Source organism: Dasypus novemcinctus, chromosome 4 (genome assembly GCF_030445035.2).
Source record: "Dasypus novemcinctus isolate mDasNov1 chromosome 4, mDasNov1.1.hap2, whole genome shotgun sequence".
Lineage (NCBI taxonomy): Eukaryota > Metazoa > Chordata > Mammalia > Cingulata > Dasypodidae > Dasypus > Dasypus novemcinctus.
Genome location: NC_080676.1, coordinates 114004852 through 114032682, shown reverse-complemented (window position 1 = coordinate 114032682; position 27831 = coordinate 114004852). Strand labels below are relative to the sequence as shown.

At 37.8% G+C, this 27831-nt stretch overlaps 1 protein-coding gene across 3 annotated transcripts in view; it reads left to right on the top strand.

Annotated features, from left to right (window-relative positions):
* NSUN3 (NOP2/Sun RNA methyltransferase 3) overlaps positions 1-27831 on the top strand; it is a 95452-nt gene that overhangs the window by 24779 nt on the left and 42842 nt on the right. For 2 of the 3 annotated variants that reach the window (XM_004446644.4, XM_058296031.1), the window contains exons 3-5: positions 928-1271; positions 11176-11330; positions 11935-12056. In XM_004446644.4, coding sequence (XP_004446701.1) covers positions 928-1271; positions 11176-11330; positions 11935-12056 — 621 coding nt within the window. The remainder of the gene's footprint in view (positions 1-927; positions 1272-11175; positions 11331-11934; positions 12057-27831) is intronic. The other variant, XM_058296032.1, reaches the window with a different exon arrangement.

Sequence of the window (27831 nt, the reverse complement as noted above, 5' to 3'; positions counted from 1 at the left end):
AGCAGCTGGAATTTATTTAACTGACTATGATTAAATAGTCAGTTAAATAACTGAGCTAGAAAGATCAGCTAGCAAAGAAATGAAGTATTTCCTTCTGTATCATCTGTCAGTTGATGTTTGTTTGTGATTTTTAAGAGATTGAACTAACCGAATGCAAAATTAGGAAAGTAAATCTGCTGGAGGGAAAATCATCATCAATCCATGCGTGATTTTTAAATCAGTCTTGGTTTTCTATTATCTGAGCCACAGATTATCCCATTAACTCCGTTACTATAGCTACAGAGTTCACCTTAGTTAGGATTCCTTACCTTTTATCTTCATCAGAGCAAAACTTTAATGCAAACTCCTTTAAATGCACTTTAATGATACTTCTTCCTCCCCCTCCCCCCAATATTAATAGTCTCTGGTTTTAAATTTTGACTCTAAGAAAAGCACTTCCTTGTACAAAGAGTGATAGATTAAAATCTACCTTAACAGATTTAGGGTTATAAGCAGGCTATGTATATTTTTTGACTAGATACTCTACAGGGCTGGGGTTAAGGTGAGGTGAATGACATACTCCCCTCTGGCACAAAATTTGAGAGGACCCCAAAAACTCAATAATCAAGACAATAATAAATACTATTTCAATGGAACATTTAAAAAATCAGGTCAATACCAAAAAATGCATGCTAAACAAAATATCAAATTTTTAGATAAAGACAGAATCAGATTTTTAGATAAAGATAGTGCTGTGTTGAGCCCTATTGGCGCCTCAGGCAAAAGGAAAAGTGAATAATACTGATCCTATATCTGGAAGGTTTAAGAAAAGTTTAATGAATAGGTAAGAAAAGTTTAAAACTAGGATCACATTCACCCAACTAGAAATACAGAATTGTATTAGCGTGTATAATACTAATATCCTTTTTTTTCTTCTTCTCTTTCCAGGGATATACTAACATCTCCATCATGCTGGCAATATGCTGTCTTGTTTAACCGATTCAATTATCCTTTTGAACTGGAAAAGGATTTGCATTTGAAGGGCTACCACAGGCTCTTTCAAGGATCTTTACCCTATTATCCTGAATCAATGAACTGTTATCTTAGCACAACTCCTAACCAATTGCCTTCGGAAAGACACCAAATTGGAAATCTAAAAAAGTACTATCTCCTAAATGCTGCTTCCCTTCTTCCAGTTCTGGCTCTGGAATTACAGGATGGGGAGAAGGTTCTGGATCTGTGTGCTGCTCCTGGAGGCAAATCTGTAGCTCTGTTGCAGTGTGCTTATCCAGGTAATATTTGTTGTTATTGTTGTTGTTGTTGTTGTTATTGTTACTGCTTTCCAGTAACTGACAACTTTCAAATACCCATATGTTCCAAGTACTTTTCAAGTAAGTGGGAAGAAGTGTAAGATTGAGTTTGCAGGTTTTGAAAGCCTGGAAACTAGTGTAGTATGGAGAAAAATAGAAATTTTAACTGAGGAAATCAGTGTAAGTACTATGCTTTTTCAGCTACCTGATCCTAGCGTAACTGGAAACAAAACTGTAACATTTTGTGTATCTGCCAAATAATATGAATCCTGATAATCCAAGGACAAAGGTTTGTTTTTGTTTTATTCTTTTACTTTTATACTTGAGAGTCTTGTTTGATCTCCCTGTCATATTTCTTTGCAATAAAAATATTTTTAAATACTAAAATCATTTTTAGTATCATTCAACCATAAGGTTCAAAGGCAGTGCCATCATAAAAATAAAATATGTATATATATATATGCATATATACATACTTATTTTGTATGTAATACAAAATTATAGAATGTGTGTAATATGAATTTTTACAAATATTTATTAAAATGACAAGTATTTATTGTAAATTATTTTCTTAATGAGATGGGTGGTACTTTAAAAAATGTTAAGTTTCCCTAAAAGAATATTACTTTTTCTGGATGAGACAGGGTTCATCATCAATTCTGCCTGGTTTTGGTTTATTTGTTTGATAGTTTTATTTTAATAGAAGCAAATGCTGAGAAACCTTGTTCACATAGCTTAGAAGATGTAAATGGCAAGAACTGTATTATAGTACTTTCATTTACTCTTAAAACTCCTGAGTTATAACCCAAAATTGAAACCATGGGCAGGAAAAACTGATTTGTGGAGATATAGTAACCCTGGATTTACTTATTACTGTAATATATGTTAATGGAGAGATTTATAACATTGCTATAACTGGATGCCTTCCTTGCCCCTTACTTCTGGCCAATTTGTTTAGTTTATTTCCATTCCTTTATTTGTCATTTTATGTTAACTAAGCGATTTATAACATTGTAGTAACTAATTGCTTGTCCCTTATTTACAGCCCCTTACTTACAGCCAGTTGAACTTATTTATCTTCCTTTATTTGTGTCTTATATTAACTGAGTGATGTATAACTATGTTGTAACCTATAACCAAAGGCTTACCCCAGCTGGCTTTTGTCAGTTTTCAAGGGCTTCTCTGGCCCAAGCTTGCACACTCCCTATTAACCATAATTGAAACATAACCAATTAATATCTACATCATTATCTCTACCTAACTTCGTTTGAATCCCATAAAAGCCCTAAGCTCCTTAGACTCGGGGAGACAGATTTGAGCTGGGCCTCCTATCTCACATGCAAGTTGACCTTGCAATTAAGCTTTCTTTTCTTTTTTTTTTTCCTCAAAATTTCTTTCTTTCTTTCTTTTCATTTATTTCTCCCCCTGCCCCCCCCCCCCCAGTTGTCTGTTCTCTGTGTTCATTCGCTGTGTGTTCTGTGTCCACTTCTATTCTTGTCCACGGCACCGGGAATCTGTGTCTCTTTTTGTTGCATCATCTTTCTGCGTCAGCAGTCCGTGTGTGCGGTGCCACTTCTGGGCAGACTGAACCTTCTTTTGCGTTGGGTGGCTCTCCTAATGGGGCGCACACCTTGTGCGTGGGTCTCCCCCACGCGGGGAACACTCCTGCGTGGCAGGGCACTCCTTGCGTGCATCAGCACTGCGCGTGGGCCAGCTCCACACGGGTCAGGGAGGCCCTGGGTTTGAACCGTGGGCCTCCCATGTGGTAGGTGGACACTCTATCCATTGAGCCAAGTCCGCTTCCCTCTTTCTTTTCTTAAAATCTCATTGTCACAGCATTGATTTCTGTGTGACTTCAGTAATCTTTAACCAAGAATTATTTTTAATCATGTTAGGTATGCACTCTCTTAGGTCCATTTTTGTTGTTTTTGTTGAAAGCAGAGAATTAGAAAGCATATCTATTTCAAGAGGACATGTTGTCTAATTGTTAGACTCATTCATTTGCTCAGTTAAGACATGGATATATTGAACTGTCCTCATTTGGTGTTCTGGAGATTTCTGTAGGATGGCATAGTTTGCCATCCTAAGATTACAGATGGATGGAGAGCTGCCTTTTAATTTATAAGGTGTGAAAAGAGATATCCTGATGCCAGATGGTCTCCTTTAGGAAGGACTATGTGAAACGTCGATAATTTGGAAATCTATTCTTTTATTTTATTCTTTTTTAAAGATTTATTTATTTATTCCCGCCCCCCTCCCCCCGCCCCCCATTGTCTGCTCTCTGTGTCCATTCACTGTGTGTTCTTCTGTATTCTGTATTCTGTTTTCTCATCAGGTGGCACTGGGGATCTGTGTCTCTTTTTGTTGTGTCATCTTGCTGCATCAGCTCTCCGTGTGTGTGGCACCACGCCAGGGCAGGCTGCAGTTTCATGCAGGGCAGCTCTCCTTGCACAGGGGCCACTCCTTGTACGGGGGGCATCCTTAAACATGGGGGCATCCCTGCATGGGCCGGCACTCCTTGCGCACAGCAGCACTGTACGTGGGCCAGCTCATCACACGAGCCAGGAGACCCTGGATATCGAACCCTTGGATCTCCTCTATGGTAGGCAGATGCTCTGTCTGTTGAGCCACATCTGCTTCCTGGAAACTTGTTCTTTTAAAACTATCCAAGCCTACCTATCCCTTAGAAAGCTGCTATGTATCCCTAGGGATATGTATCCACCCCTATTTGAAGACTGCTGATTTAGATCTTCCTTTGAAGGCATTCCTTTTTGAAATAGATTTTTTAAAAAATATTAGAAATGTGAATTCATTTGTACTAAACATTGATACAAATATGTCAGTTAATGATTTATTTAGGGGAAAATATAATCTATGTTTTAGAATTCTGGTTAAAACTTGTTATTGAAGCTTTCTGTATTTTCTTTGGGAAATTACAACAAAAGTCATTATTTTATAAGGAGTACTTGTTTTTTCTGTCCACTCTGTGTTCTTTGACAGTTTTCTTTTTTAGGCTATTACAAAGCTTAGAATCCGTTAATTTTGGATACAAAGTTTTTTAAGTGTTTGAAAAAAAAAAGAGGAGAAATGTCAAATATAGATACCATTTTGAAGAGAGGGCTTTTTATTCCTAAATTATCCTCTTTAGTAGGCTATAAGTATTACCAGATTTATTGTAGGGAAGGTGATTTGATTAGGATCCCAAATGCAAAATGATGTATTCTAAGAGATTGCAGTGGAGAAGAATCTTGTTGATTCTTATATCAAGCCAACGAGCTATAGGCAGTGTTCCAAATAAAGTAGTTTGTCTTCTAAGGAGGACTAATGATAATGGCTTACTAAGAAGTAGAGATATCTTCATGCTGATGCTCAAAGCCCAAATTAGGTTAGTTACAGTGCTTGAATTTGGAATGTAACAGCAATGCTAATCAAAACTTTTATAAGCAAAACTTAAAATGATGGCTGCACTAAATGTACATTAACACCAAATTTCTTTACATCAGTACTGGCCTTTATTCTGGGCCAAAAGGCTCACAGCTTTGAATGATTAAAAAGCTCATGTTTTATGCTGTTAAAAAAAATTAGCCTATTTTACTGTTGGTCCATTTGCTCCCACCTGTTAGCACAGAGATGATCCTTCCCTGGATTTTTGTCATGCACACTCTTTATAATATCCTGATCTTGACAGAAAAAGAGCAAGCAATTCTGATTCTTAATTGGAAAGCATTAATATACTAAGGATGGCCCAGCTGGTTGCATGGAGTGGTCCAGCTGCTTTTTCAGAGCTATATCCCTTCAGGCATGAAATTCCCTTTGCTATCAGTGATAATTTTTTGAAATCTTGTTAGCCTTTGGTGGTAGAGAGGATTAAAAAGACTTCTTATTTTAATGAATTGCTTTTGCCCTCCTTCCTGCTTCCGCATACCTCCAGGCCATTTTGCCCATTCTACTTGTACCACTTTCTCTCTCCCGCCCCTCCTCCTTCCCCTGCTAACTCTTGTACATTCTTAAGGTTTTAGCTCAGAAATTAACTTTCCTGGAAAGCCTTAGGTGAACTCTGTGCATTAGGTACAACTTCTTTGTGGTAATAATACAAATCATAAACATTTTGAAACACTTAGTGCATGTTAAGGTCTGCTATTAATCACATTGGGTAAGTCTATACTGTTGAGACTTTTTTAGTTGTCTCTGCTTCCAATGTCTTATAGCGTATCTCCTGTTGGGGAAATATAACTAAATCTCCTGTTGGGGACATACAATTAGAAACAAAATCTGTTCTAATCTCAAAAAAAAAAAAAAAAAAAAAATTCTCCACAAAGGTAGAAGAGAAAGAGAAGTTTCATTACCAAATAATTGCTAAACCAGAAACTGATGTGCATCACAGGCAATCCACTAAAGAAATTGCAAAGAAACGTATCTCCCACTTTTGTATAGCCAAGCAGATACTCAACCCATTGCATATGTGTTCTCAAGATAAATAACTAGTCTTCATGTGAGAGGATGTGGCTACATCATTTGGCACACATAGTTCATCCTAAATTAGTCTGGTAATCGGACTAGCCTCTTTTGTTTGCTAAAATTTCTCATTTTGTGACAGGAGGTAGGTTTGCAACTTGCAGTCAGGCAACTGTCAAAGTTAGGAAACCTCCAATGGAAAGGGAGACAGGGGCATTATCTTCCTTTAATAACTGCATTTCAATGAGATGACTCCTAGATCTTCCAGAAAGACATTTTGGGGTTGTAAAGCTTGGGAAGAACCTTATTTATCTTTTAAAAAGATATATCCAAAGGGTCAGAGAAAGAATTCATTCACAATTACAAGTTTTCTTCCTTTCCTTTTTTTTTTTTTAAGGGATGATGGAGGAAAGTGTCTTTCCCTTTTTTCACAGGGGACTTAATATTTTTGTTTTCGATTTGTATTGATTTTTCCACTGCGTATTAACCTTTATGAAGTCTTTTGGCTCTGAGAAACAGTGTAACAATCATTAGCTTAGATTATCTCATTTAACCCTTTCAACTCTGGGAGTTGGAGATCCCCATTTAAAGAAACTGAGTCAAAGACAAGTTAACTAAATTGTCCAGATAAGTGACAGAACTGTGAGTTGAACTCAAGTTTTCACTGATGTGATTTTTACTGCATTCAATGATCATCCTTTGCAACTCAACTGTTGACTTGTCTGGCTTCCTCCCTTAGGCATTGTTTTAGTTTGCTAGGCTGCCAAAATGTACTATACTAGAAATGGGCTGGGTTTTACAATGGGGATTAAGTTGTAAGCTTACAATTTTCAGGCTGGGAAAAATGTCCAGATCAAGGCATCTTTAGGTGATGCTTTTTCCCTGCAGACTAGCTGCTGATGATCCTAGATTCTTCTCTCGTATCTCAAGACACGTGGCAGCATCTGCTGGTCTCCCTTCTCATCCAGGTTTCATTGCTTCTGCTTAAGGCTTACTCTGGCTTTCTGTCAACTCCTGTGACTGGTTTTCTCTTTTTATGTGTGTGTATATATATATTCACAGTATTTATATAGGATTCCAGTAAGAAGATTAAGACCCACCCTGGGTGATGCCCTACTGAAGTAACCTAATAAAAAGGTCCCACCTATAGAAGGAAAGCTAAAAAATGCAACATGGAACTATATAGCATAGCAAAACCTCATGTGAAATATGAGTTTGGGTAATACTGCTTATATAAGACTGTTTTTCTTTGAAACTGAACATATGTGTGTTAATGTTACAGGATGTTAATATCAGGCAAAAATATAACCAAAGCAAACTATGGACGGTAAAGTATAGTAATATATTAACATTCTTCATTTAAGGGTAAAAAAATAAAGGAAATATACTAAGTGAAAGAAACTAGACAAAAGGTACTACATATTGTTTGACTCCATCTATACAGTATAAATACAAATAAATTAGACAAACAAAATAGCAATGCATGGCAGGGAAAGCATACTCAGATTGAGACGTGATTGTTAAGGAGCAGATATGTTTTTGTTTGATATTCTATTTTCTGTTTTATATCATTATTATTGGAATAATAATAAATAATAAAAATGCTCTAATAATAATCAAAGTGATGAATGCACAAGTATGTGATTATACCAGATACCATTGATTGTACAATTTGGACTGATTGAATGCTTTATTAATATGTATCAATAAAACTGATTTTTAAAGAAAGGTCCCACCTACAAAAGGTTTATACCCACAGGAATGCATTAGCTGTAAGGTCTGGATTTTCTGGAGTCTATAAAACCCTCAGACTACCACAGATGGTGCCTTAGTTTTCCAGGTTTTATGACAAATACCACAAAATGAGTTGGTTTAAACAATGAGAATTTATTGTTTTACAGTTTCAGAGGCTGAAGGATCATTTCCTCCCAGGGTTGGTAGCTTTCTGGGTGGCTCCTTGGGTTTAACATCACAATGCAGTGTTCTCCTTTTTCTTCTGGGTTCCTGTTGACTTCTGGTTTCTGGCTCATCTTTGTAACTTTCTCTTTATAAAACCTCGAGTAATAGTATTAAGACCCATCCTGACTCAGTTGGCCACAACTTAATTAAAAGTAGCATCTTCAGAAGGTCCTATTTACAATAGGTTCACACCCATAGGAATAGGTTTAAGATTAAGAACACAATTTTTCTGGGGTGTATAATGGCAGTCTAAGATATTAGGATATACTAAAGTAATTGCATTACCTTTTGAGAGAGGTTATGTGGGCTTCTTTGCTGGCTTAACCCACAGGTGGCAGTCCCATTTTTCTGGAAACAAGCAAGTGTATTCAAAGACTACTGGTGGAAATGTAATGAATAAGACCTGAAAATCTAATGGTTGAGACCACCTGAAAGAAGACAAAAAGAAAACTGGAAATTATAAGAAAGTGATATGATTGACTATAAACAACTGTGAAACTTATGTATTACAGAAAATACTACAGAGAAATTCAGAAGATAATTTAGAAAACCCATTTGCAGATCGAAAGGCAGATATAGGGTCAATATTCATAATATAAGAATAAGTTTTGCTAGTTGATAAGTCAAAATATAAATAGCGAAATGGAAAAAAATAGGCAAAGGATAAGAATAGGCACTTGACAGAAAAGCGAAACCAAATGACCAATAGATAAATGAAAAGATGCTTAACTGTGCTAAAGATCAGGAAATACAATTTTATACTACAATATCATGTCTCACATTAGGAAAAATAACACTTGATTCTTGTGAGAGTTTGGTGGGGGACATGGTAGTTTTCACTATAACTAAAAATCCCCCTCCCCAAACCAATCCATTCTCATGGTACTATCCCATGGTAATAGAAACACACCATGAGGGAAGCAGACTTAGCCCAATGGATAGGGCATCTGTCTACCACGGCCTCCTTGACCTGTGTGGAGCTGGCCCACATGCAGTGCTGATGTGCTCAAGGAGTGCCGTGCCACACAGGGGTGTCCCCCGCGTAGATGAGCCCCACGCGCAAGGAGTGCGCCCTGTAAGGAGAGCCACCCAGCGGGAAAGAAAGTGCAGCTTGCCCAGGAATGGCACCGCAAACACGGAGAGCTGATGCAGCAAGATGATGCAACAAAAAGAGACACAGATTCCCATGCTGCTGACAACAATAAAAAGCGGACAAAAGAGGGACACAGAGAACAGACAACTGCAGGGGTGGCAGGGGTGGGGGAGTTGGGGCAGAAGGGGAGAGAAATAAATAAAAAATAAATCTTTTTAAAAACAAAAACAACAACAGAAAAACACACCATGTAAGGACAGCTACAGTTTTTATTAGTAACAATAGCTTGAATGTCCAACAATAGGTGTATGGTTGAATAAAGTATGATACATCTGTTCCATTTACTCTTTAGAAGCCTTTTAAAACATGACTTATGTATCTACCAGTTGACTTGGTTGTATTTCCTTGAAGTGTTAGCATATGTGAAGAGTAAGAGTACACAGGTACAAGTATATTATAATCTTAGATATACAGATGCATTCATATATGTCAGGTTGATAATAAAGATTCCTTTAATGGGCCATTTGGTGAGCTAGATAAAGAATAAGGGGGAAAATGACAATACCAAAAAAAATTATGTGATTCCTTTCATTAAAATTCTGTTATTGAGCATACACATAAAGAGATATGGTCAGTATCAAAATATTAATGGTGATTACCTGAAGACAATAGCAACAGGGTAATTTTTAATGTTTTCCCTTTATACTATCATGCATTTAAAATTTTAAGCTTGTATTTAAATAATTATTTTAAATAAAGGAAAAACAAAACTATTTCACTGCAGATTGAACAGTTGACTGATTGCCTTCTATCTGTATTTTGAAGAAATATAGCTTGTTGTTTAAGAGTAGATAGAGCTCTAGAACTAGTCTTTTACCTGCTGTGTGAACCTGGCAAGTTAGTTAACCTCTCTCTTGGCTTCAGCTTTCTTATCAGTAAAATAGAAACAATAGTAACAATTTCTACCTCACAGGCTTGTGAGGATTAAATAAATGTGTGACTGCATGTAAAGTGCTTGGAACAATGTCTAGCACATATAAGAATTGATAAATTGTTAATTGTTATAAACATTTAGTTAATACTATTGTACTATGTAAGATATGTTACAAAACTTATCACATTTAATCTTTTTTGTTTTATTAAATTTTCGCTTATTTTAAAAGAAGCTTTAGATTACATAAATGTTGTGTAAAAAATATAGGGGATTCCCATATACCCCTTCTTGCCCACTTTCCCACATTAACAACATCCATCATTAGTGTGGTATGTTTGTTACAATTGATAAACACATATTAAAGCACTGCTACTAACCATGGGCTATAGTTTACATTATTGTTTATACTCTGTCCCACAGAATTTTGTAGGTTATGACAAAATGTATAATGGCTTGTATCGATCATTGTAGTGTTAAGCAGGACAATTCCAGTGTCCCAAAAATGTCCCCATAGTATGCCCATTCTTCTTTCTTCCTCCCCTCAGAACCTCTGATGGCCACTGCCTTTATATCAGTGATAAAACGTTCTTACATTGCTGTAATAATAGTCTATGATAGAATAATAATAATTCTGTTTAATCCATTGTACATTTCCCGTATCTTGAAGATTTTGGGATGGTGATGCCACCTACTCTGTTTCTAATTGAGAGAGGGCTTAGATTCCATGGGGCAGATGGATGGAACTGTCTAGCTTGCAGTTGGAGATACTCTTTGTTCCTTGGGATGGTCATTGTTCATCATCATCTCTTTGTTAGTTGTCCTGGGTGAGTCCGATTTAATTTTAACCCACTCTCTGTAAGGTACAATCCCCACTTTACAGATATGGAAAATAAGGCTATTGAAGAGCTAAGTGGCTTGCCCAAAGTCTTCTAGCTCATAATTTGAGTCCATGTCTTTCTGACTTTGGAGCCCATCACACCTTACATGCTTTTTCCCCATATGCCACACTACCTTCCTTTCATTTAAAATGAAGGTGTTTGCCTCAGAAGATGTTTCATATATATAGCAGAATATACCATTTAATTTTAGGAGCCAGAGCTTTAGAAGTGTATCGAAGGTATTGGTTCCATAACGTATGTTTAGGAATCCATAATTCCCTTTAGTTTTCACCCCTAAACTTAAACTTGATTGAGTAAATGATGAGAGCTTCTGAGAGGTGTGTAGGCATGGCTATTTTAAGTGTTATATTTATAATATATTTATTGTAAATGTTATGTGTGTATGTATATGTTTGTTTTTAAATCATAGGATAGTCGTGTTTATATTTGATTCCTATTTCTGCATAATTAAAACAAATTGATTTCTTCCTGAAATGTATTTAATCAAAAGTAGAAAATTAACAAATACATAGCACCCATTTGAAATTTTTTTCCCTTTATGTTTAGGTTATCTTCAGTGTAATGAATATGATAGCCTGAGATCAAGGTGGCTGAGGCAGACGCTAGAATCTTTCATCCCACAGCCTTTGGTAAATGTAATTAAAGTGTCTGAATTGGATGGCAGAGAAATGGGAGATGCCCAGCCTGAAACATTTGACAAGGTGCTTTTATTACATTGTGACAAACTGATGGACTCCAAATGATACCACCGCTGTCATGTTGCTTTGTTGTTGTTGTTTTCTATCTGCTTTCAGACATAGTCTGATGCAGTTTCTCAGTACTCTGGGAAATTCTGATAAAGTGAACATGGAAGCAGTTTATATTTGATGGTCAGCATGGTTCAAAGGAAGTGGTAACATTGAGTTTGGGGATTATAGAATGCTTTATATTTCCAGGTACCTCAAAGATACTCAAGAAAAGATTAGCTATTATTTGGGTCAGTGCACAAACATGTTTACAACACGGTATTGCTTTAATTCAGTAACATTTCATATCAGAGTATGACAGTTAAAGAAAAAGAGGACATTTCAGGAAACAGAAATTGAAATAACAATTCTTAAAAATAAATGCTGAAAATTCAGAAATATAGTAGTATCTGTTTAAAATGAGTAACTTTTGTAAAAGTTTTTGCTCTAATCATGAAGAATATTTATTTTTAATTTTTTGTTTATTTATTATGTTTTATATAGCTTGCTTATGTACTTTGTGCCCAGGAACACATTTTCAGAGCATATTTGCATTACTTGTCCTTTTATTTTTCTCTAGGTGCTAGTCGATGCTCCATGTTCAAATGACCGAAGTTGGTTGTTCTCTTCTGATTCTCAGAAGGCAGCCTCTAGGATAAGCCAAAGGAGAAAGTTGCCTGTTCTACAGAAAGAACTCTTAAGGTGAGCAGTATTAATGCCAAAGTTGATTGTGATTCCTACTTCTGATTTAAATAGTCATGTAAAACGTGACACAGGGAAGGCCCCGCATTGAGAACTTCCTGTCTGGGTATCAGAGAATATTTCTCAAGAGGCTACAGGTAGGAAATTCCCAATCTCTTCCTTTTAGCTCACATGTTAGTTTTCCCCAAATGAAATACATTGCTCTGCATTGTCTCATAAATGTCATAAATGATTTTACTATGTTCAAAGTTGTTTCCCTATAGAAACTATCTCAAGCCTAGCTCCTTAATAACAGTAGCTTTGGACCAGGATGCATTTTTTTGCTTATATGATTCAGTCCTTACGAAGTTATTAAAGCTAATTGAAAGGACTTACTTCCCCTCTAAAAATTTTCCGGAAGGGCCTAACCACCAAGACATATTTGCTACCTTCAGGACGGAGGCATTTAGGAATGCCTTTGTCCTAGTTCCAAAAGAGGTTTCTACTTATGTTCTACTCCCAAGAAATTCCTGTTATTTAAAGCTGTACAAAAATTTGCTGTAATATTTAAAATATTCTGAAATGATAACCTTATTGCTCATTATCTCTATATGTGAAATAGAGTGTATTAGTCAGCCAAGAGGTGCTGATGCCAAGTACCAGAAATCTTTTGGCTTTTATAAAGGATATTTGTTTGGGGTTAAAGGTTATAGTTACAAGGCCCTAAAAAGTCCAACTCAAGGGAAGCAGATGTGGCTTATGTGATAGGGCCCCCACCTACCGTATGGTTGGACCCAGGTTCAATCCCTGGGGCATCATGGTGAAAAAGGAGAAAGTGTGCCTGCATGGCAAGCCTGTGCCTGCATGGCAAGCCTGTGCCCGCATGGCAAGCCTGTGCCCGCATGGTGAGCCAAGTGCCTGCATGGTGAGCTGAGTGCCTGTGTGGTGGGCTGAGTGCCCACGTGAGTGCCTGTGTGGTAACCCAAGTGCCTGTACAGCAAGCTGAGTGCCCACAAAGTGAGCCAAATGCCTGCATGAGTGCCGGTGTGGTGAGCCGAGTGTCTGCTCAGTGAGCCGAGTGCCTGCGCAAGTGCCTGCATGGCAAGCCAATGCCCACGCGGTGAGCCAGTGCCTGCGTGGCAAGCCAAATGCCCGCGCAGCAAGCCGAGTGCCTGTGTGGTGAGCCATCGCCTGTGCAAGTGAGCCACGCAGCAAGATGATGATGCAGCAAAAGAGAACCAAAGGGGAGAATCAAGGTGAAGGACAGCAGAGATCAGGAATTGAGGTGGTGAAATTGACAGGGAACTTCTCTCCACATCAGAGGTTCCCAGTATCAAATCCTGGTGAATACTAGAGGAGAAAGATGAGAAAAGAAAAAAAGAGACATAGATACAGAAGATCACACAGCAAATGGACACAGAAAAAACAGCAGGTCGGGGAAGGGGGAATGGTAGAAAAAAACAAAAATCAATTTTAAAAAAGAGTTCAACTCAAGGTACAATAAGAGGTACTTACTTTCTCACCAAAATCTATTGCCACATGTTGAAGCAAGCCAATCTCTGCGAGGGTTCAGCCTTCCTCTTCCTGTTAAGGTTTGTGAGCCCAGCTTCTTCCCATCTCAGCTATAGGCTAGAGGGCTTATTTCTTTCTGAACCGTCGCAGTTGCTCAAGGCTCTGATCTCTTCAGCTGCTAACTATGAGGCCAATGGCTTAGCTCTCCTCATGGCTTTAGCTGTTTTGAGCCTTCTCCTTTCTGTCTCATGGCAGGACCGAAATTAGCAAGTTCTCTCCTCTTCTTTGTCTTCTGTGTATCTTTGTATTAGTCAGCCAGAGGGGTGCTGATGCAAAATACCAGAAATCTGTTGGCTTTTATAAAGGCTATTTATTTGGGGTAGAAGCTTACAGTTACCAGTTCCTAAGAGCCAATTCAAGGTACCGTAAGAGGTACTTCCTTACCCAAAATCTATTGCCGCATGTTGATGCAAGATGGCAGGTGATGTCTATGAGGGTTCCACCTTCCTCTTCCCTCTTAAAGCTCCATGGTCCCAGCTTCTTCTGATCTCAGCTGTAGGCTGGCATAGGCTTCTCTCTCTCCTTGGGGCTCGACTCTTTCCAGGCCCAGCTGCTCTGCTCTCTCTCCACAAGGCCAGCTGTGAACTGTCAGGCAAACAGCTTGGCTCTCTCCCCATGGCTACCATGTCAAAAACTCAACTCTCTGTGTTCTCCTTCTCCGTGTGTCTACTTCCTTCTCTTTGAGCATCCATTTATATATCCCACAGCTGTAGGCTAGCAGTAGGTGGGGACCAAACTGAGTTGCCCTATGACATGGTCAAGTAAAAGCCCTAATCTTGATTTAATAAAGTGAAAGTGAAACCTCTGTGTCTAATATAATCTAATACAGCCAGAGGAACAGACAAGTTTGTAAACACAATCCAATATCTATTTTTGGAAGTCATAAAAAATACCAAAATGCCACAATCTTCTGTGTCTTCCAGAGTGATTGCCCATTTATATCCACCAAGGGGGCAAAGACTTAAACTGGAGTCTTATACTCTATTGACTTGGTCAAATCACAAAGACATCTCAGCTGAATCTAATACAGTCAAAAGGGATTGCAACTAGAGGAACAGACGGTTTACAAACATAATCTTTTTGTAATTCATAAATAACTCAAACTGCCCCAAAGGGTAAGTGACAATTTCTATACACTTCTGAGAACATGCTTTACTACCAACTTCTGATTAATACACAACAGTGAACATGTATCATTACTTAAATATTACACCAATACTAATACATTGTCTTGTTCTTGTACAGAATTATGTATCTGTTCATTATGTTGGTTCTTGGTCACTTACAGGAGGTTTCTTCTGAAAATTTTGCATCTGGCAGTCAGAACATGTGTGTATATGCTTGTCTTACAGTTTTGTTTTTAATAACAGCCTTTTTTACACTATAAAGCTAATATATTGGAGAATTTTATGCCATCTATCCCTCTACTGTTTGGGTTACTAGCTTAGATATGTTGCATATATCCTGCTCTCTTTGTTCTCACCTAAACCTTCTTAGACTGGCTTCTTAGTTAATGATTCCTGCGACTCTGGGCCTATGCCATCATTATTTACATAACCTTATAACAGACCCCAAATTTTAAGATGTCTTATAAGAATGCTACCTCTAAATTTAAAAAAAAAAGGTTATTTGTAACTTTTACTTGTAACTCCTGAGAGTATAATTTTTCTTCTCTCTCTAATAACAAATTCTCCCTTCATTTCTTTTTCTTTCTGTTTATTACCAAACTTTGTTTTTTATTTTATTGCTTTTCCTCCCACTTTGTTTCAATTCATTGTAATCTGACTTCTGTTCCCTTTATTCTTCCACATCTATTCTTACTAAAGTTACTAAAGATCTGTTGATTGTGAATTATGAATATTTTCCTATTTCAATTTTACTTGCTATCTTGATAACATTTTTTAAATGTATTTTTAATTATACAAGTAATGCATTTTATATTTTCATTCTTAAGTCAAGTAATACAGATGAAACAAGAGACACCTTTAGACACTTACCCAAATACTTGCTTTCTTTGCAGAGTTAACTGCTGCGTTTCATTTTGGTGTATAACTTACTAAACTTTTTTTATACTTTTTTTAATATCTATATATAAATAGACAAAAAAATTTAAAAATACAACTGCTCTCATTATGTCTGTATTGTTATATAACTTGGTTTTTTTTTGTATTTGGCATTTCTTAAAGTCTTTTCCATGTATATTTGTTTTGTTCTCTTCAACTTCTGTGAAATATTCAGTAGGATCAGTTTATCATATTTGATTTAACCAATCTCTATTTTTATATATTCTTTTCTTTTTTCTAACTTTTAAAGTCTGCACTGTAATGAAGATCCTTTGTAACGTCTCATTGGACACACATGTTAGCATTTGCCTCGATTAAATATTGAGAAGTAGAATTGAGGATAACATATTTTAATAGGTATTTTGACTTGCCCTCCAAAAAGACTATACCAGTTTACGCTCTAGTGCATTTGTATTTGTTAACCTTCTTCTCCCTTTCAAAATACTTTCTTCTCAGGATTTTGTGACCATATGATTTCCTGGTTTCCTTCCTTGTATTTTTCTTTACTTGTACTTTGCTTGTACTTTCCCTGTGTTTTTCTTTATTTCCTGGTAAATAGCTCATGCCCTATATTTTCAGGTTCCTTAGGATGTTGGTGTTGGTTTTCTTCTGTATCTCATGGCTTTAGCTGATATAAGATGGTATTTCCTCAATGTCTATATATTAGTCAGCCAAAGGGGTGCTAATGCAAAGTACCAGAAATCCATTAGCTTTTATAAAGGGTATTTATTTGGGGTAGAAGCTTACAATCACAAGGCCATAAAGAGTAAGTTACTTCCATCACCAAAGTCTGTTGCCATGTGTTGGAGCAAGGTGGATGCCAACGTTTGCAAGGGTTTAGCCTCCCTCTTCCTCTTAGGGCTCTGTGGTTCCAGCTTCTTCCAATATCAGCTGTAGGCTGGGATAAATCTTGTCTCTTTCCTATGGCTCATTCCTCTCTGGACTCAGTTGCTCTGTTCTCTCCACAAGGTCATCTGTAGACTATCAGGCTCTCTCACTTCCTGGGGCCTCTGCCATGTCTATGGAGCCATCTCTATTTCTCTGTGTTCTTCTCTTGTGTGTTTACTTCCCAGGGTTCCAGCATCCAAAAACTCCAACTAACTCCTCTGCTGTGTCATTTTCTCTGTGAGTCCCTGCCCCTTTGGTGGACTCACATCCTACTGATGTGGCCCAATCAAAGCCTTAATCATTATTTAATCAAGTAAAGTGAAACCTCTGAATTTAATACAATCTAATACACCAAGAGGAACATACCAGTTTACAAACATAATCTGATATCTATTTTTGGAATTCATAGATAATACCAAACTGCTATAGTCTCTAAGTTCAAATCTTTCACCTCACCCTCAGACCTGTGTATCCAATTACCTATCAAAAATCTCTGTTTAGAAGCCCTTCAGACACATAAAACTCAACTTGTCAAAGATGGAATTCATAATGTTTAATGCTCATCTAGCCCCCTCCTTCTCAAATCAACAAAATGCAAAATCAAAACAGAACCCCACCAACAGACCACTTTTTCTCTCTTCTCTAACTCAGTATTTGCCACACCGCCATGTATTTATTAAGTGAGAAATCCAGCCTCAATTCCTGTCTTTCATCTGTATCCTATCAATCACTTAGACATCTCAGTTGTACTGAATATATATCTTTCTGATGTCCATCCAGCTCTCTCCATCCTTAATAGCCTGCACTATGCATCTGTCACCTGAATGACTGCATCCAGCTCCTAATGACCCTGTACATCTCCAGGCATGAGCTGTACTAATTTGTTCTCCACAGTGAAGCTGAAGTGATAATACATTCACATCATTCTCCTTGAAATCTTGCAGTGGTTCCTTATTACCAACAGGATTTCAAACTCTTTAGTATGAAATACAAATTCGCTTTTTAATCTGGTTCCTTCTTACTTCACTACACTCATTGTTTCTTATATTGTGTTCAATACAAGCACTTCCTCAAATTCCCAGTATAGCAAACTCATTTCTTAGCCCATTTTGCATTTCCTGCTTCTTTTGCTTAAGGGTTCTTCTAATTCATCCTCCCTTCTCCTGGCAAACTCTACTTGTTTTTCAGTAATTAGCTTGGAAACCATCTTACTGGACCCTTACCTGACTCCCTGGGACTGGGGTTGACATTCTTTTCATGTCTTTACCTCATTTTAAAACACATATATTGGGAAGCGGACTTGGCCCAATGGATAGGGCGTCCGCCTACCACATGGGAGGTCTGCAAGTAAACCCCCGGGCCTCCTTGACCCAGGTAGAGCTGGCCCATGCGCAGTGCTGATGCGCTCAAGGAGTGCCGTGCCATGCAGGAGTGTCCCCAGCGTGGGGGAGCCCCACGCGCAAGGAGTGAGCCCCGTAAGGAGAGCCACCCAGCGCGAAAGAAAGTGCAGCCTGCCGGAAAATGGCACTGCACACACAGAGAGCTGACACAACAAAATGACGCTACAAAATGACCCAGATTCCTGGTGCCGCTGATAAGGATAGAAGTGGTCACAGAAGAACACACAGCAAATGGACACAGAGAGCAGACAACGGGGGGATTAGGGAGGAAGGAGAGAAATAAATAAAAAATAAATCTTTAAAAATAAAAAATAAAACACATATTGAGAGCAGATGTGCCTTAAGCAGTTGAGCTCCCACCTCCCACAGGGGAGGTCCCAGGTTCAGTTTCTGGTACCTCCTGAATAAAATGAGAACAAACAGCAAGCAAAACAAACAGAAAACAACTCAGGGAAGCCGGTGTGGCTCAGTGGTTGAGCACTGGCTGCCCATATATGAAGTCCTGGGTTCAATTACTGGCCCCTGTTACCTCAAAAAACAACAACAACCAACCAAAAAACACATATAGGGAAGTGGACTTGGCCTAGTGGATAGGGCGTCCGCCTACCACATGGTAGGTCTGCAGTTCAAACCCAGGCCTCCTTGACCCTTGTGGAGCTGGCCCATGCGCAGTGCTGATGCGCGCAAGGAGTGCCGTGCCCCGCAGTAGTGTCCCCCGCGTAGAGGAGCCCCACATGCAAGGAGTGCGCCTTGTAAGGAGAGCCGCCCAGCGCGAGAGAAAGTGCAGCCTGCCCAGGAATGGCGCCGCACACACGGAGAGTTGACACAGCAAGATGACACAACAAAAAGAGACATAGATTCCCAGTGCCGCTGATAAGGATAGAAGTGGTCACAGAAGAACACACAGCAAATTGACACAGAGAGCAGACAACTGGGGGCAGGGGAAGGGAGAGAAATAAATAAATAAATCTTTAAAAAAAAAAACACATGTATTACCAATTTCTCTGCTAGACATATACCTAGTACTTATATCTCTCTCTTGCCAACAATTTTTTAAGCACCATGAGACCACGGATTGTCTTATTGTCTTTATTCCCACTATGTAATTTGGTCCCTGAAATGTAGAAGTGCTCAATAAATAATTGCCCCAAAAAGTAAATTATAAGGACTGAATATTTAGAATTTACAGCTGTAATCATACTTATAGCAAAATTAATCTGACAATTACTTTATTGTATTACATAATTTAGGTGTAAATGTAAAGCAGTTCACATAATTTATTTTTATTGGTGTTGCTTTTACATAGCAATAGCATGGTTTTAGTTTTAGTTTAGTTTTTTTTTCTTCCATTCAGTAAATTTCCCTTGACATATCCCATTTTAATCATCACCAAGATCATGATCACGTACAAACCTCACATAGGTACCTTTGTATGTCCTAATAACTAATGCTCTTTCTGAGTGGTCACTCCACTTCCCATCCCATCCTCTTATTCTGGAAAAGGAATGGCTTTAGCAACACATCCATTTAGTAGCATCTAATGGCACAAAACCAACATGTTAATCATAATAGTTTTAGGTTTTCATGTAGTCATATGTGATTAAGAAAGGCTGCCATATCAGCCATCTCCCATTCTTTCACTTGAGCAACTGCTCTATAGTGCCTGTTTTGTGGGAGAGGTTTTAGAGTAAGGGTTTTTAACCTTTTTTGTTCCACAGACCCTTTTGCCAGTCAGGTGAAAACCATGGACCTCTTACTAAGTCCACACTGTACTGTGTATTATTTAATAAATATATCACACCTGCACCAATATGTACCCACAAGAATATAATGGTTTTTTGAATTTCAACAAGCTCACAGACACCTTGTTAAGAATCCCTGTGAGGAACTTAAAGCAGCTGAAACTCTTAAGTCCCTTGGGTGTGTGATTATAATGATAAAGGAGAGAGATCCGCATACCCAAACCATAGGCACAGAAAATGATTCTGAATCCCTGACATCTACAGGTACTGGGGTTGAAAAGATAAAAGAAAAAATGATAATACCTGCTTTAGTTGCCAAAGGGCTGGTGATACCAGAAATCTGTTGGCTTTTTATAAAGGGGATTTATTTGGGTAAGAGCTTATAGTTCCAAGGCCATGAAAAGTCCAAACTGAGGCACCATCAGAGATGCTGGCAGAGTTTGATATTATTTATGAATTCCAGAAAGACAAGTTGATTATGTTTGTAAACTGGTCTCTTCTTCTGGGTGTGATACCCTTTGATTGTACTGGATTCAGCTGCGATGTCTTTGATTAAATTATGTTTAGATTAGGACTTTGATTCAACCATGTCATTAGGGTGACTCTGTTTGAGTATGTACCCACCCCCCCTTGTGGGCTATATATATGTGAACACTTGCGCAGGGAGAAGATCAGAAGTAGATACACAGAAAAAATCATGGCAGAGGAGAGAACTTGGTTTTGATGCTGGAGCCTCAGGGAGAGTTGAGTCATTCACCTGATAGATTACAGCTGACCTTGTGAAGAAAAGAGAGCAGCTGAGCCTTGAAAGAAACAAGCCCCAGGAAGAATGATGAGCCGTATGCTACGCTACAGCTGAAATCAGAAGAAGCTGGGCCCACAGAACATTCAGAGGAAGAGGGAAAGCTGAACTCTCACAGACATCACCTGCCATCTTGCTTCAACACGTGGCAACAGACTTTGGGTGAGGAAGTATCTCTTATGGTACCTTGAGATGGACTCTTTAGGACCTTGTGATGGTAAGCTTCTACCCCAAATAAATACGTTTTATAAAAGCCAACAGGTTTCTGGTACTTTGCATCAGCACCCCTTCAACAGACTAATAGGAAAGCCTTCTCACCAAAGTCAGCTACTATTGATCCTGGTGTGTTGCCACATGGTGAAGCAAGATGGCTGCCAATCTCTGCCCAGGTTTCTCCTTCCCCTCTGAGCGTCTTTTCTCAGGCTCAGCTGCTCTGCATCCTTCCTGATTTCAGCTGCAAGCTGGCAAAGGGCTTGTCTCTTTCTGGGCCTCCTGTATCAGTCTTGGCTGTTCTGCTCTCTTTCCAAACTCAGCTGTAAGCTACCAGCAAATGGCCTGTCTCTCCCCAGGGCCTCAGCTGTTTGAGCCTTCTCCTTTCTGTCACGTGGCAGGATCGAAAATGACAGCTCTTTCTCCTTGTGTCTCTCTGTCCATGTGAGTCCCTTTGTATCAGATCCAGCAGGTGGGCAGGGACTAAACCTGAGTTATGCCTTACTGACAAAGTCTAATCAAGAGCCTAAAGCAGTCTTAACAGGTAATCAAATCAAAAGCCCATCAACTGAATTTAATGCAGCCACAGGGTATTACACCCAGAGGAATTGTTTATAAACATCTTTCTCTTCTGGGAATTCATAAAATAATTTCAAACTGCTGTAATACTAGACATAGTCTCTCTTTTACCTCCTGCCCTAACTTCCAAGAATGAAAAACAAAAAAAAATTCACTGCAGTAATTTTTACATTGGGATAGTTCTAATATATCACTTACAAAGAAGTTTCTCTTTCCTGTCTTCTAAATCTTCCTCACCTAGTTACTGCATACCTTGCATTAACAAAAGGCCATCCTTCTATTCCACAATAAGAGATAAAAGGTCTTAAATGCAGACATGTACAAGAGAGTAAATAGAGTGATGAATATGAGTTTGACCCAGTTTATAAAGATAGACAGCAGATCTTTATTTGCATTTGCAGAGAGCTATTATAAGTAAGCAAGCAAATATTGCCAGGCCTGAAAGTATGGACAGGAGATGGCACTCAGAGAGGGATGGAAAGTGGAAAGGGTAGATAGAGTAAAGGCAAATAAGGAATAATTTTTGATTGTTGTATTTTGGTGAAAACTAGGCTGTATCTACATTTGCTCACTGATGGATAGATATGCTGGTCAGAAGTACATTATGCCCTCAGTTACTGTATATTCATTTATCTTGGCAGAAATTTTGCTTCTTTATACTAAATAAGCAGTGTACATAGAGTCACATTGCCTTTGAAAAGCCAATATTCTTCATCCAAATATTAGACAACTGTGTTAGTCAGCCAAAGGGGTGCTGATGCAAAATTCCAGAAGTCTGTTGGCTTTTTTAAAGGGTGTTTATTTGGGCTAGAAGCTTACAATTACCAGGCCATAAAGCTTTAAGTTAGTTCCTTCACCAAAGTCTCTTGCTATGTGTTGGGGCAAGATGACTGCTGATGTCTGCCAAGAGTTCAGGCTTCTTGGTTTTCTCTCTTCCAAGGACTCCATTTCTCTCTGGGCTCAGCTGCTGTGCTCTCTCCACAAGGCCAGCTGTAGACTATCAGGTTAATGGCTCTGTCCCTACCCTCGGGGTTTCTGTCGTGTCTAAGGAACCCTCTTTATTCCCTTGTGGTTCTCCTGTATGTTCACTTCTTGGGCTCCAGCTTAAAACTCAGAATCAGAACTCCAACAGCAAAACTCCAGCGCTGTCCTTTGCCATGTCTTTTATCTGTGAGTCACCACCCACCAAGGGGTGGGGACTCAACACCCTAACTGATGTGGCCCAATCAAAGCCCTAATCATAATTTAATCATGCCCAGGTACAGACCAGTTTACAAACATAATCCAATATCTATTTTTGGAATTCATAAACCTTATCAAACTGCTACAACAGTAAAATATTAATCTTGTACATGTTTTTATTAGTTTCATTCTTAACTTAATGGAAGTTTCCTGATGTTCATTTTTTTAAAAAGGAGTGATGTTAGTAAATATGTGATATTCTTAATTCTCTTTTAAAAATACTTGTATGTATAAAACTATATATGATCATGTATTAAAGGAAAATAACCAAATTAGTGATATAATTTTAATATATAAATGTAAGAAAGATCCACTTTTTAATAAGTTTTTAAAAATATATGAACCTTTGTTTGTCTGAAAACATTTTTTCCTGTCTTCACACTTGATTGATCATCTGATTGGAAATAATTTTTCCTCAGATTTTTTAAAACATTGTTCCCTTATGTTTTAGGTTCCAGTGTTTGCTATTTAGAAATCTGATGCTGTATCTTTTCCTTAAGCCTTTCCATGTGATCTTTTTTCCTCCCCACAAGCTTTCAGGATCTTTTTTATATCCCTCTGATTTGAAATCTCATGATAATGAGTCTTGGTAGTGGTCATTTTTTACTACTTGTAAATAATCTGTGACCTTTTTCAAGTGACTCAGTATATTTTTGGTTTTAGAAAATTTCGTGTATTATTTGGTATTTTCTTTCCCATTATTTTTATGTTTTCATTTTGGACTACAGTTATGTGATTGTTGGACCTCCTGGATTGATCTTATAACTCTCCTCATTATTTTTTATTTTCTGGAATTTTTAGCTGTTTTTGTTTTTTTAACTTCTTCAATTTTTATTCCTTGAATTTTTTAATACAAAATTCCTTGTATTGTCTCTTTTCTCTTAGTATATTTTTTAAAAATTGAGACTTTGTCAGCTGTCTAGTAATCTCTGGCTCTTTGTTCACATTTAAGAGTGTGGCTTTTGATTATCAGGTGATTAGCTGCCTTTTTTGATGGAATCGCCAAATGTTAGAATCTGTAGGTCTTTTTTCTGGAGTGGTTCAGGCCTCTCAAAGAAAGAATCTCCAGTCTTCTCCCTGGGATGTGTAAGCATGCCTTTTAAATCTAGAGCAGAGCCAGGAAAGTGAGATGGTTGATTGGGTGGGTGAAGATGGGGATGCTCACCATTAGCTATACAGACTTATATTTTTTCCCCCGCCCCACCCTTTACAGTGTGTTGTTTCAGCTCAGTCTTCCTCTATACCTGGAGTTAACCAGTGCTCTCCTACTAGGGCAGGGGAATTGAGTCAATTAACTGCCCAGTGTTGGGTTAGGGATCCGAGTGTCTCATTGTTCCCCACTTCCTATCCAGTGTTCTGGAGAACTAAATTGGCTTGAAATCAGAACCCCTTATCTACCATCTGTTCTTCAAAGGCACTTAGTATGAATTTCTTTAACTCTGCTCAATCATATAGAATTCCTTATTCCCCCTTTTTTTTTTAAGATTTGCTTTTCACTTCCCCTCCCCCTGCCCTGCTGTTTTTGCTGTCTGTCCATTTGCTGTGTGATCTTCTGCACCTATTTCTCTTTTTGTCTTCTGTTCTCATTTTTTCTCCTCTAGGATTTACTGGGATTTGATCTTGAGGACCTCTGATGTGGAGAGACGTTCCCTGCCAGCTGTGCCACCTGAGTTCATGGTTTCTGCTGTGCTGCACCTTGTCTCTTCCCTTTGTCTCTCGTTTGTTGTGTCATCATCTTGCTGCATGACTCACTTGCACTGGGCACTGGCTCACTGCGTGGGTACTCAGCTTGCCACACGGGCACTTGGCTCTCCAAATGAGCACTTGGCTCACCACACGGGCACTCGTGCGGGCACTTGGCTCACCGTGTGGGCACACTTTCTCTTCTTCCCCAGGGATTGAATCCAGGTCCTTCCATGGTAGGTTGAAGCCCTATCACTTGAACCACATCCGCTTCCCTCCTTATTCATTTTCTGTCTTCATATCTTCAGGGTTAAAGATGTCTTCTTCCTAAATATAAAATGTAATTTTTGTTTCATTTTCTTGACCATATTGTTTTGGTGATTATTATATAGGGAAGAAGGAACAGAAACATCTTTACTCTGACATCTTGAAACTAGAAATGAAGGAGCTGATATTTTTGTATTTTTCCCTATAAAAATTTACATAAAGATACATTTTTCATTGTGATTCCTCAGAATTACTCCTAGTTCTAGAGCCTATGTTCTTCATTTTTAAAACTACAAAGAAACTGAATAATAGAATAATAATTACCCTATAAATGATTTAATTGAAGATTCTTGGTGAAGTTTATCCATTTCTAGGAAATTGCAAGGCACAAAATTTAGCAAATGGAAATGGAAATCTCATACATACACTTCTATCCAGTCCTGCTTTTCAATTACAAAGAGTCTAAGCATTTCAGTATTTTTCTGTCCACTCTTACTTCTCATTTATCTGAGATTTTAACCTCTAGACTAAAACTTCATTTCTAACTTAGAAAAAAAAAAGAGGACCAAACATAAAACCAAGCACTGAAAAAAGGTTTTTAAAATTTCTATCACAGGGACATACAAAATGTATTTTTAGCTTCTCTACTTTTTCAATTTTTAAAAATAATCACAGAAAATGCAAAAGTTCATGAAAATAATCTGATCTGATTTTTTTGCATGAATAGTTTATTAGAAGGCACAGTGATGATAGCAGAAATGTGAGTTCAGTGTACACTTAATGAGTCTGTGATTTAGCATACAGAAGTATAAAGATTAAATCTTCTATAGAATTTATAAAATGTAATGTCTTAGTTTGCCCTAAGGCTGCCAATACAAAGTACCAGAAATGGGTTGGCTTTATTAAAATGGGAATTTCATTTAGGGTAAAAGCTTATAGTTCCAGGACGTGAAATGTCCAAATCAAAGCACCACCAGAAATGCTTTCTCACCAAAGTCAGCTTCTGGTAATCCTGGTGTCCTGCCATGTGGCAAAGTTGGTAAAGGGTGGCGGGTGATCTCTGCTAAGGTCTCTACCTTCCCCTCCAGAATCTACTGTCTCTCAGAGCCCAGCTATGTATGAATGATTAGGCATAGGGCTTTTCTCTTTTGGGGACTGTTTTCTTAGTCTTGGCTCCTCACTTTCCTGCTAAGTTGAGCTCTGTGTGGGCTATCAGGCATATGGCTTGTCTCTTCAGCCTTGAACTGTTCTGTGGGCCCAGCTCCTTAAGGGTTTCATGCTTAAGCTTTGGCTGCTAGCAGTCCCCAAGTCCTCTCTCACATGGCAGGATCAAAATTGACAAAGCTCCCTTTTCCTGGGCGCCTCTGTCTGTGTCTATGTTTATATGTGACCCAGCAAGAGGGTATAGACTCAACTTGAGTCATGCCTCACTGATGTAGTCAATCAAAAGGACCTTACATCCACAGGAATGGATTAGTTCAAAACACAATCTTTTTCTTTTTGAGATTCATGAGAGTACTTCAAACTGTCTACATGTGAAGATATAAGTTATGTAAAATTCTCTGTCCTACATTTGTCTCCCAAACCATTTTTGGGCTATGAGGATAATGGACAAGGATAAGGGATAATTGAACATAAAGTCAATTCTATTTATGGAGTGCAATTTAAAAGTTTACCTTTATTGTCATTTCTCAAAATAACTTTTGAGTCCAGGCATTTTTACATGCTATTCCAATCAAATTCTTATGCCTGATTTATATTTAAATATATTAAAGAAAATAGAGTGGGAAAATATACTGAAAATGATACGTATATATTCTTTTTAAAAAGTGGCCTTGATGGTTGTGCAAGAGAATTTTATGTGATTTTTACGTGGAAAAGCCCTAACTGAAGAGTATGATTTATAACAAAAATATAGGTATCTTATTGCAGTAATGTATCATGTCATTCCTTTCCTTAGAGGAAATCAATCACATTCAAATACTAACCCCTATTGGTTTTCTTTTCTCAGTACTTGACAAATAAAATGCAATTTGTGAACTCACTGAAAAGGAGCTTAAGTTATTTAGTAAAGTTTTTGTGAATTTGTATAAATCATCCAGGTAACAGCCCTTAAAAATTGGTATTCTGATAGTAAAAATTGTGTTTTAAAAGAAACATAATAATAAAAAAATAACACCAACATCTATTCTGTCTTGTTCTTGAACTAAGGGACACCTAGTGACTGTGCAGCATAGGCTTTCATCATTCATCAACATAGCAACCAAAAAGTTGGTGTGTTTAGATTGGGAAAATAATCTTTGGATGGTTTCTAACAGAAAGGAAGATTTCTACCACTACTTTTTTTTTTCCCTTTTATAACCAGTTTTATTGAAGCATAGTCATTAATCATACAGTTCATCTCTAAAGTGTACTATCAGTGGCATTTGGTATAATCACAGAGTTGTGTATTCCTCGCTTCAATCAATATTAGAGCATTTTCATTATTAAAAAAAAAAAAACAACACAAAAACAAACACAAAAAACCCTACCCCTTAGTCAGCTCTTAAACTTTAGTCTTCTTCTGCCATACATGACTGCTAGTCTAGTTCCATTTCTGTAATATTTTTTCATTTATATTTTGTATAGTATTTTTTTCTAGTTTCTTTCACTTAGCATGCTTCCTTTGTTTTTTTACCATTGACATAAGATTATTAATAAATTACTATACACCACTGTCCATGCTTTGGTTGTATTTTTGCCCCCAAACACCCTTATATTAACCTCATGTAAAATTAACATACATTTGTTCTGTTTCAGAGAAAAGCATACATGCTCTATTAGCCATACTCATTTTTCACAAGAGGATTCACATTTTTTAGTTTTCCTTCAGTGATATAAAAGTCCTTAAACTTCACCTTCAACCACTATCATATCCATATATTAGTGCTGTTAATTACAAACCCTGTGATATGCTTTCACCATTTCTGTTTATTTCCAAATGCTTACAAACAACTTTTGACCAATTCTGCAAAGATTAAACTTCAGCTTTCTGTTCTCTAACCACATTCTATTTTCTGGTGACTTATATTCTAGCCGTTAACTCCATAAGTTTGCTCGTTATATTTAGTTCATAATAATGAAATCATACAATATTTATTCTTTTGTGTCTGATCTGCTTCACTCAACATAATATCCTCCTGTTTCATCCATGTTGTCATATGATTCATGACTTCATTTCTTCTTACAGCTGAATAATATTCCATCTTGTGTATATACCCCAGTTTGTTTATCCTTCATTAGTTGATGGTCACCTGGTTTGTTTCCATCTTTTGATGGTTGTGAATAATATTGCTGTAAACATCAGTG